Source organism: Prionailurus viverrinus, chromosome C1 (genome assembly GCF_022837055.1).
Source record: "Prionailurus viverrinus isolate Anna chromosome C1, UM_Priviv_1.0, whole genome shotgun sequence".
Lineage (NCBI taxonomy): Eukaryota > Metazoa > Chordata > Mammalia > Carnivora > Felidae > Prionailurus > Prionailurus viverrinus.
Genome location: NC_062568.1, coordinates 47,237,587 through 47,249,777, shown reverse-complemented (window position 1 = coordinate 47,249,777; position 12,191 = coordinate 47,237,587). Strand labels below are relative to the sequence as shown.

Genomic DNA, 12,191 nt, shown 5'->3' with positions numbered 1-12,191 from the left:
ACTTACATGTTACCATAACTGACGTATGAAACCTTGTACTTTTCTTAAACTTCCCTCCAGATTGCTGATGTTCAAAAAGGAAAGAAATAGGGCAGAGGCTTGTTACTGTTAACTGAAGTCAGTCAATTTTAGGCATTTTCTATAAATCTAAAATAGCATAGCTAACTTGATAATTTTTATTTATAGTATATCTTTGCTTATTTTTCTCTGTTGAACAGAAGTTCCAAAATAGGGATCCTCAGATGGTCCTTGGAACAGCTTTAAGAGATCTGTAAATCCAATCCTACCATCCTCCCTCCATAGGAAAACATTTGGAAGAGTCTTAATTAAGTCAGACATAAAAATAGAATCAAGCTATGGAACAATAGCTGTTCTTTTCTCTTCAGTATTGTCACACTTCGTGCTTTTTTGGGTTTTAAATCATAAAAGATAAAATTTTAAATTCTTAAAACATAACGTCTGCTGTTGAGAGTGAAAAATCTTCCCTTTCCCTGGTAAATGTAGAGAAACTTTAAGTGTTGGATAAGGAAAGAAGTTTTGGTTTTATAATCTTTGTGATTTAAGTTCGATTTTTGGCATACTAAAAAGTAGTAATAGTTTAATATATGTATACATATATAAACATATATAAAATCAACATCCTTTTCTTTTTGTAGGCCGTTTTCGTCAAATCGAAGTGCTTACTACTGTGGCCAATGCATTTTCTTCTTTATATTCCCAAGTCTCTGGGACTCCCCTGCAGAGAATTGGAAGTATGTCCTCAGTGACTTCTAACAAGGAGACAGACTCACCTCCACCTTTAACCCGAAGTAACACTGCAAATCGTTTAATGAAAACACTATCGAAACTAAATTTATGTGTTGATAAAACAGAGAAAGGAGAAAGTAGTAGTCCTTCCCCAGCAACTGATAAAGGAAAGATTCCGAATGTTTCGGTGATGGAAGAAAGTGGCAATAAAAATGATCAAAAATGTCAAAAAATTGTAAAAAAGAAAGACTCATCTTCTATGTTGGCTACAGTTAAAGAAGAAGTATCAGGTAGTTCAGCAACTGTTATGGAGAATTCTGACATTGATAGACTTTCTGATGTAGCAAATAGCAATTTCAACCAAAAAACTGAAAGTGAACAAAATGGAGAAACCCAAAGCCATGAGAATAAACTGGGTGAGGAATCTGGTATTCTAGAATCTGACTTAGGTAATGATTTCAGCATGTCCAGCCACAGTGAGCTGGAAAATGGCAGTGAGCTGAAGGGTGTCCATGTGTCCACACCTGAAAAAGAGCCATGTGCACCACTGACGATACCATCCATAAGAAATATAATGGCACAGCAGAAGGACTCCTTTGAAATGGAAGAGGTAGGTAAAATATTACTGAGACCTGTTTCAAATAATGAATTAGGAAAGAAAATGCAAAACATGTCTATAAGATGAGTGGTGGCTAATAGATTTATACTAGAAAAAAAATCATTCTGATTTTGAGTTTTCAAATTTTGGTTCTATGCTTCATAAACTAAGAATTGGTCACAGGACCGTCCATTGCCAGGGTAATGAGACAGTTACTTCATCAGCTCCTCTGCATCCTCTTGTCATTTACTGCTGATACTTGAACTTTTATCCCCTTTCTCTCTCAGTTTAAGATTTAGATGCCTTGAGAAAACCCTTGAGAATATATTTAAATTACAGTCAGTGTTGCATAATAGTTAAAAACATAGGCTCTGAAAGCAAACAGGAGTTTGAGTTCTTTTTTTTGCTGCTAAATTGCTACGTATCTTTGGGCAAACTTTTACTTTCCACTAAGTATCTTAGTGGAAAGGATAAGTGAAGTGTGAATAAGGCTTCGAGAAGGATAGATTTTTATAGTGGGATTGGAAAGAACCTGAAGATATTGTGTATCTGAAGGGAAGGATAGGAACCTCAAGGAATAAAGTTTGAAACACCAGGTCAGGGAACATGAATTCTGCAAGCCTAGAAGACCAATGTTTGCTTACTTTTCATTTCTACCTGGAGGTATTACTATATTTACAGAAGTTTCAAATTGGCAAAATAAAGAGATTCATTTTGATGAGGTCAACTAAAACACCTTTTGAATGGCCAAAGCTAATGCTTATGCATTGGTACTGTATGACCTGAGACAGGAAACTGAAGTTTATCAAGCACCTACCTTGTGGCAGGCACTGTACTAGGCCCTTCAGGTACTTTTCTTTTTAAGTCTATGAGGCAGGCAGTGCTGGTCTTGTTTTACACATTAGAAAACAGACATCTGTGTACTGCTGAAGAACTGTGGCCGTGAGTTTTATAATGTACAATTTTCTTTTTAAAATTTATTACAGAATGGTGTTAGTAATATAGTAGCAACTGAGTAATTTTAGAATCACATGCCATTATTTTAGGGAGTTGGCAAATGGGATAATTGATTTTGCCCATAAGTGTCCTGTTAGGTGAGTATGTATCTCTCACATTAATGGATATCAGGCATTTATCACACAATTTTGATTGCTGATAATAGCTATTTACCTTGTGGTCTTTGAATGTATCTTTTGTTACTTTAATTGTAGCTAAAAAGTGAATTGAAAAGGGAGAGATGTAGCCCTTTGAAATAATCTACATTATTTGTAGTTATTTGTAGGCTTTTTTTTTTCCCTTGTTTTTTTTTATGTTTTTATTTTATTTTTGAGAGATAGAGTGCTTGTGGGGGAGGGGCAGAGAGAGAGAGGGAGACACAGAATCTGAAGCAGGCTCCAGGCTCTGAGCTGTCAGTACAGAGCCTGATGCAGGGCTTGAACCCATGAACCATGAGATCATGACCTGAGCCGAAGTCGGACACTCAACTGACTGAACCACCCAGACGCCCCTTCCCTTGTTTCTTTATATTTTTTTATATTTTTCCTGTTTAATCCCTAATACATTTCTCATTATAATGAGTTCATAAGTTGAGTACTTGGCTAAATTAAAACCTCTTTGTTCTATTTCACTATTATCAAATAGTTTGTTTTGGTCTGAACTTGTCCTACCACCAATAAAGTGTAACTTCCTGCCATCCATTGGGGCCCCTCTTCTATGACAGATATGAGAGTCAGTTTCCTGGTGTTAATTTAACAGCAGAATATGAAAATTTAAACAAAATATGTTAGATACTTGCAAATCTGATGTTGGCAGCACAGATGAGAAGTCACTCTTGTGTGTTGCTTTCTAATTCCTAGAGTTCCTGAATTTTGAACTATATATTTTTTTAAATTGTTGGTACCCTACACAGAAGGTCTTTAAAAAACATAAAGTGCTAAATAGATATGCTTTGATAGAAAGTTTTCATTTAATGATTTTACAGGTGTTTTTTTTTTTTTCTTTGCTCCCTCTGCTGGCAAAAGCAATTAATGAAGAAAGCAATGTCACAAGGAAGTGAACTTTAAAAAAAAAAAATTTTTTTTTAAGTTTATTTATTTTTGGGAGAGAGAAAGAGTGAGCAGGGGAGGGTCAGAAAGAGAGGGAGAGAGAGAATCTCAAGCAGGCTCCACACTGTCAGCATAGAGCCCGATGTGGGCTTGAAATCACACAAACCAGCAGATCATGACCTGAGCCGAAACCAAGAGTCAGATGCTTAACTGACTCAGCCACCCAGGCGCCCCTGACTTTTTTTTTTTGTTTTCAGTACACAATTCCAGGCATTGGTGGTTGAAGAATAATAGAAGATTTTTGTTTTCAAAAAAAGGATATATGGATATAGTCAACCATAGCTGCATTGTATATATGGAGAATTTTAAGGGTAATGAATCCTTGTTCTTCAGGTATATTTAAAACATGGATAAAAACCTCCTGGAACTGTGTTTTTATCCCTTTGGGAACTTTAAAGAGAGTTGTAGAACAATGGATAAAGAAAGGAAATAATGTGTTTCTTTAATTTCCTCTTCTCCCAAGTGTGACTTGAATTATACTGACAAATGAAGAGAACAATCTTACCGAAGCAAACTTTTAGATCCCATTCAAAGTAGATTGTTGCTGTTTTTCTTTTGGACTCCTTTCCCTTGAGGTTTAATTCCTGTTGGGAACTTTCTTCCTGTAAAAACAGCAAATAAATGTAAGTTAGAGGACACTCCCTTTCTCTCAGTAAACCAGTTCTCAAACAGATTAACTGAATGCCAGCTGCTTTGGGTAGCTGGGTGGAGGAGAAAATGTTGCTCTCTGTGCGTGAAGCTGCCTACTCCTGAGGCTAAGGTAAGATCTGACAGCCACCAGAAGTGAAGAGAGGAAATATTTAAGTGTAAAGGGAGTTAAGTAGATGACAAGACTGACTCAGGCCTTGGAGCGTGAGAGTGACTATTTCTCATGTTAAGAAAAAAAATAATAAAAGGCCGGAGACTACTTTCAATTAAAAGTCAGTTTGCCTTATGAGAAAATGTTTTTGTAGACTACCAGATGTTTTGTAGACTATTTAAAGTATTCTAGTGTGTCTAAAAGTTGTAAAACTATATTCTTGAGTTTTCAGATTTTTAATGACTTCCCTAAATAATGCTTGGGTTCTCAAAATGGTTTATTTTTAATAAATACATCATGGTAACTGTCTAGAGTCGTAGACTTACGGATGAATGATTCACAGTTGAACCAAAAGGATCCTACTCAGTAAGCAAGTGTTCATCTTTTATGTCAAGGAAAACTTTCTCACACTTACATGTTAGAGGAAGGAGAACTTTTAGCTGTGTATTTTTGTAAATGGGTTGTTCTGTGTTTTCTGACTCAACAAATGAATTTACATTCAAATAGAGGGATTACTGGAAGTATATATAATTTTTTAAGCTACTGAAGTTTCGTAGTGTCTCTGCACTGATTGTTGAGTTAAGTACTACGTCTCTTTGTTTTTAGTTGTTAGATTTCAGGATTTTCTCCCGTTTTATTTATTGGCCTGAGTTAAAATAATCCGAAATCCATCAGATACTTGATCGATAGTTAAATTGTTCTTTTGGCCTTTCAGATTTGACTGTGTTTTGAAGACAAGCATTGTGTTTGCAATAGAATATGAACTCTCCCGCATGATACATGGACCAGTGTCTGTTACTTTGAAGCCCAATTAACCACTAAATTTTATTCGACATTTATCTAAAAGACTTATGGTAACTTTTTAAAGAAGTATTTATGTGACAGTAAAAAGTAAACCTTGCAAGTAAAACCTGAAAGTTTGTTTTACGTAAAAATTTGCAACAAATAGGGGCGCCTGGGTGGCGCAGTCGGTTAAGCGTCCGACTTCAGCCAGGTCACGATCTCGCGGTCCGTGAGTTCGAGCCCCGCGTCAGGCTCTGGGCTGATGGCTCGGAGCCTGGAGCCTGTTTCCAATTCTGTGTCTCCCTCTCTCTCTGCCCCTCCCCCGTTCATGCTCTGTCTCTCTCTGTCCCAAAAATAAATAAAAAATGTTGAAAAAAAATTAAAAAAAAAAATTTTGCAACAAATATAGAATAATAAACTAGCACAGAAAGAGATCTTTGAATTCATTCTCCAGTTTTCTCCTTTTACAGATGAGGAAGCATTTTTCCTCCTCTAACATTGGATATTGATAGCAGGGATTCTTCCTCATCATTCTGAGGGATGTAATGTCAGTGCCTTACTTTGGGGAGGCCTGAGGGTGTGTCAATGTAAGGAATCCCTGGGTCATATCAGAGAGATCTGTTGTAAATTGTTACCACTTTATTCTTTCAAGATATTTGATTATCCCAAGGACCTGTGAAGTAGGAGTTTTAGTCTTTATTTTTCAGTTTTGAAAACTGACATAATTGTCACAGACAATTCTGATAACTATCTGAAGCCATTTAGCCACTATGCGACATGAATAAGACTTGAATTTGGGTCTTTGTACACACATGCCACTTTAGACTACACAGTACCACTTGGTAAAGGTCAGACTGGTTGATAAAGTGTCAGACATTGGACAAGAACTCAAGTCCTCTGGTGCACAGCCTCATACTACTACTTCAGGAAAGTAATTCTTTCATTTAAATTTTTTGACATGTCATTAAAAATTAGATTTATAATTCCTAAAGCTCCAGTTTTGAGTTCTTATTTTTTTTTTTTAAACTGCTATAAATGTCTCCTTAAACCTTAGAGGAAGGGTTATTTAAGTTAGAACATTCCACATATTGCTGCTCTGTAGAACACAGTACAGTAGTGTTGTGTTGTGCCCAGAAGATGTATATTAGTCAGAATAAATGTGACAGATGTTAACAACAACAACAACAACACACACACACACACACACACACACAGAAAACAACAACCACAAAAAAACCCAAAGCAGGTGCCTGCCATGGTAGCAGGACATTGATTCAGAAGGATACAGTTTTAAGGGTGCCTGGGTGGCTCATTTGGTTAAGTGGCTGATTGTTGATTTTGGCTCAGATCATAATTGTGGGTTCATACCCTCCATTGGGGTCAGCACTGCCCTCATGAAGCCTACTTGGGATTCTCTCTCTCTCTCTCTCCCTCTCTTTCTCTGCCCCTTCTCCACTTATGTGTGCATGTTGCTCTCTTCTCCTCTCTCTCTCAGAAAGTTTTAATAAAACATTTATTAAAACTATATCTTTTTAAAAGTTTATTTATCTTGAGAGCACACACACAACACATAGCCCGATGGGGCTCAGTCCCACAAACCGTGAGATGATGATCTGAGCCAAAATCAGGAGTTGTGCTCCGGCACCTGGGTGGCTCAGGTGGCTCAGGTGGTTGAGCCTCCGAGTTCAGCTCAGGTCATTATCTTGTGGTTCGTGAGTTCAAGCCTTATGTCAGGCTCTGGGCTGACAGCTCAGAGCCTGGAACCTGCTTTAGATTCTATTTCTCCCTGTCTCTCTGTCCCTCCCCCCACTCTCAGTCTGTCTGTCTCTCTCAAAAATAAATAAACATTTGGGGCACCTGGGTGGTTCAGTCGGTTAAGTGTTTGACTTCGGCTCAGGTCATGGTCTCGTGGTTCATGAGTTCGAGCCCCACATCGGTCTCTGTGCTGACAGCTCAGAGCCTGGAGCTGCTTCAGATTCTGTGTCTCCCTCTCTCTCTGCCCCTCCCCGGCTCATGCTCTGTCTCTCGTGTCACAAATAAATAGACATTTTTAAAAAATTTTTAAAAATAAACATTACAAGAAAAAATTTTTTAAAGAGTCATATGCTCAACTGACCGAGCCACCCGGGTGCCCTTTCAATACAGTTCTAAACCTCAAAACATTTGAGACCAAGCGATTTTATCATTTTGGTATGGGGGCTTGGGGGTAATTTTTATTATGGAAAGTTTCAACTTACCTAGAGATTAGAAACATTGTGTAGTGAATACTCATTTTCCATTACCCAATTCAGTTATCAATATTCAGCTATAGTTAATTGAATAAAAGGCAATCTGTAATGAATGACCAGAACTCCACTGAGGATCTGAAACTGTTGAGTATCCTGCCACATAAATAGATCCAAGTTTTGTTTGCTTCATAATTTTCTGTGCTGTACTCCATGTCAGATTTGACTACTTTCCTTTGCACAGCTGTGACCAGTACTAACACATGCTTAAGCTATGAAATGTAACTTGTCCCTAGCATGTCTTCTTCTGTCTTCAACAAGCGATTGATGATTTTTTGTTAAGTGGGAAGAAGAATCCTCACTTTAGTAGTTTTATTAGTAAAAAATGACCCTCAGTTCTTTTTAAAGGGCCCTTTTCTTTGAATTAATTAATGGAGTTTGTAGTTTTTGTACTTTAAAATTTTTACTTTGTTTTGGCATTGAGTAGCATCTTAAAAGATTATTGAAGATACATATTCATTAAAGACATGTTTTGTGACTAATTTTATAAATCTAAGGTTGTGACTAATTTTATAAATCTAAGGAATGGACTATGTGATAATTCTGCATTTTAAAAGGGGAGAGTATAATTTGGTATATCACAACGCCATGCCTTAACTGAGAATCCTAGAATAAAATTAAAGAGGAATTTGGATTTCTGTTATACTTCTTTGGTCTGTTTGATATTTCCTTTAACAGAAAACTCTTTCAAGTAGGGTAGGCCTGAATAGAGACTAATAATAGAGCTTTTGTTGAATTTAAAAAGAAAATGCATTTTGTCTCCTTGCACACAAAACAATGGTTTTCCTGTTGAACTTATGTCTGCTGCTTTGAAGAATATATACATAGTTTCTGAGTAATAACAAGGAGGTTAGAAACTATTTTATATAATAATTTATAGGTGATGGTTTTAAATGACCAGTGTGTTTTATTTCTCAAAAGATTCATGAACTTTGGGTTCATGGAACTGTGTAGAACAAAAATATCACAAATCAGAGCAGTTTTTAAATTGGGTAATATCTTTAGCCTTTGAGCATTTTTTTCCCCATGTTTGTCATTCCACTCTCATTCCTATGGAATATTTCTTATTCTTGAAGGAGTTCATACTTCAAAACTACCAGCATTCTACCTAAAACCTGTTTGCTAATTGCTTTCTTATTTATTCAAGGTTGAAAACCTTGTTTGGCTAGTTTGTCTACTTTACTAGGATGTGATTTATTATTTCAAGTACTAATCATTGCAAAGTAGTGTTAGAAATTAGTGTCACACCCTCCCCAGATGTTTATTTTTAATATAGAGTTAGTTATATTAGAATAGAGTATTTGCAGGGGCACCTGGGTGGCTCATTTGTTTAAGTGTCTGACATTGGCTCAAGTCATGATCCCATGGGTGCCTGGGTTCGAGCCCCATGTCAGGCTCTGTGCTGACAGCTCAGAGCCTAGAGCCTGCTTCAGATTCTGTCTCCCTCTCTCTGCCCCTTTCTCGCTCACATTCTCTCTCAAAAATAAATAAACATTAAAACATTTTTTTATAAAATAGAGTATTTGCAGAATGGGATAGATGTGGTGAATAAGGAGTCTGAAAATTCCTAAATTATGTATTGTACAGGTTGGAGGGGGGGGAGATAGCATAAAAAGAAAACTTTTTTGGTTTATATCTTTTCTGAATATAGTTTTCAGGGAGGATTTATGGAAGATCTTTCAACAGTTTAGTTCTGTAATGAAACATGCTTTTTTTTTTTTTTTTGGAATTCCTAGTTTATATCTTAAAAGACCATTTATGTTAGGACAAAGCAGTTGTATACAAGAGTGGTTTTTCATAACTCAGAATTTGGGGGATCTTACAAACTTTTCTAATGGGAGCATAATATGCATTTTTTTGAAGATACAAGACTTGTAGTTGCCTCAGCTGTATGTCAGTCATGGTCTGCTGCAAAGTTATTGGCATTTCTCCAGGATTGGCCTTACACTTTGAAGTTTAACATTTACAGAAAAACTTTTTCTTAGGGGTCAATTTTTTATTTAATAGCAAATTTTTTAAATGAAGTAGTTTACACATGTAGTCATTTTTCATTGCTAGCTACAGACATTCAGTCCTATTGTTAACTGGAAAATAGACTGTAAAATTGAGATGTGAGACACTATCACAATTTTGAGATAAGATGTTTTGCCTTTTTTAAGTACAAAGTTTTGATACCCTTTTAGTTGTGTTGATTTGTTTAATAAGTAATTATCAAGAGGTATTCTTCATCATAGATTTTTCAAGTTGTAACTACTTAAAACTGTTTTTAGGTTCAGAGTACTGAGGGAGAAGCTCCTCACGTTCCAGCCGCTTACCAGCTAGGTCTCACCAAGTCAAAAAGAGGTAAGTTGACTAATGTCCACTAGTTCCCAAGCACATTACCAAAGTGTGTCATTCATTGGTTTGGAAAAGGGGTTTACCTATCAGTATTTGAGTACCTATTAGTGGAAAAGAAGGTTATGATGCTTAACCTTAAGCATCCAGGTATGGATGCTTCATTATACTTTGGTTATAGAATTTTTTGTATCTTCTTGAAGACTTTTGTGCCCATAAAATAATTTTTGTTTGCTTATCCTGAAATGCAGTTCTGTGCACTCTAATTGTTCTTCAGCTCTGCATAAGGGCTAGATGGGAAGTGATAGAGCAACAGATTCAGGCCTGCTTTTAACGTGGTTATGATTGAAATATACACTTGTATTATCGACCTCTGCTTTTCATTATTTAAACATGGCTCCTAATGTTTAAATTTAAACATGGCTCCATAATTTAAACATGGCTACTAAACATGCATATGCCTCTGGCAAAAAAATACCCATCTCTCAGTACTGGTTAAAGCTAGTTAAGTTCAATTTAAACTATGGATCAAAGGTGAGTGTCTGCCGATACCATTCTTCTCTTGAATTATTAATTATTGACCAAAGAGCCTTTGAATTCATTTCTTTCACTTTTAATTTGCAACAAGAAAAACTTGCCTGATGTTTAAAATCACAAAGCTTTTGAGATTTAGAGAAAAGGAGAAAGGAAGGAAAGAAGTTAAAGTGGCCACTGAAGGTGGCTGTTTATTTTTAAAGCTTTACACATGCTGAACCACCCTGTTTTTTTTTTTTTTTTTTTTTTTTTAAACAAAGGATCATATGTATGTTCCTGGAATAGGAAATTGCATGTTTGTTCTCTTCTGATCTCTGAAATGACTTCATAAGAAGAATTTGCATATAATTTTTCTTTTATTGCATCGTGGTACTAAGTGCTCCTCTCTCACTAGGTCACTACAGTTCTGGTCGGACATAAAATGAGCTTTCCTGTTCTTTGTCCCCTTTTTAAGTCTATAAATATATGTATGTGTTTCTGAGCTGTAAGGCAGGCTTCACAGCCATCAAGAATTTTTTCCTTTGGATAGGTTGACAAGGGGTACATTAGAAAAGCAGTTTGCCTTGTGTCAAAAAAGGGATTAAAAACTGTAGAAGTACTTCAAGATCTTTCAAGAGCAAGCTCCTTGTGGTAGAAAAAAACAGAATGTGGTTTGTATCCACATCTGAGTTTCTTCCTCTTACCAATAAGAGGTCTCTTATTTCTGGTGGCATATGTAAAAGTGTTAACATTTTTATGAATCACATTTTTATAAATTAACAGTAAAATCGTTTCGTGTGTACATGAGAGGGAGAGGGAACAATATAGTGTTTTCATCATTTTTAAGCATAGCTTCTATCAAGTTTTGATAGTGTGATATGGAAGTATCTTTGATTAATTATAATTACAGAATTAGAATCACTGGTAAAATATTCATTTCACAAGTTTAGTACATATAGTGCACTATACATATATGCACTATAGTGCATGTAGTAGTACATGTATATAAAAAAAAAAAATACTTGCACCTTAATGATAGGACTTTTGAAGTTAGAGTGATCTTAATTCTCCTATCCAGTCCTGGGATTTAAGTCTAGAGAAGTTTAGTGACTCAACTCTTGTCACAACTAACATTCATTAAGCTATGTTGAGAGCTTATTCCTTATTATAGAAGAGGTACAAATTTTCTTTAGTCCTACAGAGTATACAGGTGTTCTGTTCTATTTCTTTATGATATTGGACAAATACAAATTCTAGGTTTTGTTTTGTTCTCAATTTAATGTTTTGCTCTAACATCCTCGTTTTTAATTAGAAATAGTGTTAAATCTCTTCAGTTAGGACAGAGGTCTGATTGTTTTTAATTCCACATTTTTCTGTGGAGAACGGTGTTTTTTGTGAAATACCTGCCTAAAGAACATAGGTTGTGATTTACAATTTACAGAATAGTTTCGCCTACACCCTACTTAGTTCCTGAAGTAGTCCTGTGAGATAGAAGGATTATTCTGTTTTGTGGAGGAGAGAAGTCACTGCTTATTATGATAAAGTAGCAACTTGAACCCAGGCCTCCTTGTTCTTTCCACAGCCCAACTCCTGCTGTGAATGCTGAGTAGGCTATAATCTGACCTAGTCTGTGTGAACTCAAGGCTAACAACCACAGAGGTGAACTCAGCATAGACTATTCCGCAGCAAATAAAACTGACCTGAGCGGAGCTAATCACTGGCTTCCCTGGGCTCCAGCCGCTGCCCTTTGCCCAACATGATAGGCAGTTTCACTTCTAAATCCTTTAAGGGACTGTTTAATTTTATTGTTGCTTTAAAAAGAAAGTTATCGTTAGAGTGGGAGAGAGCCAAAGCATAAGAGACTCTTAAAAACTGAGAACAAACTGAGGGTTGATGGGGGGTGGGAGAGAGGGGAGGGTAGGTGGTGGGCATTGAAGAGGGGATCTTTTGGGATGAGCACTGGGTGTTGTATGGAAACCAATTTGACAATAAAATTTCATATATTAAAAAATAATAAATAAATAAAT

The 12,191-nt window shown here is 36.2% G+C and overlaps 1 protein-coding gene across 3 annotated transcripts in view; it reads left to right on the top strand.

Annotated features, from left to right (window-relative positions):
• The window catches only part of ITPRID2 (ITPR interacting domain containing 2), a 92,700-nt gene that overhangs the window by 61,364 nt on the left and 19,145 nt on the right, over positions 1 to 12,191 (top strand). For all 3 annotated transcript variants that reach the window (XM_047870535.1, XM_047870537.1, XM_047870534.1), the window contains 2 exons: positions 657 to 1,357; positions 9,588 to 9,660. In XM_047870535.1, coding sequence (XP_047726491.1) covers positions 657 to 1,357; positions 9,588 to 9,660 — 774 coding nt within the window. The remainder of the gene's footprint in view (positions 1 to 656; positions 1,358 to 9,587; positions 9,661 to 12,191) is intronic.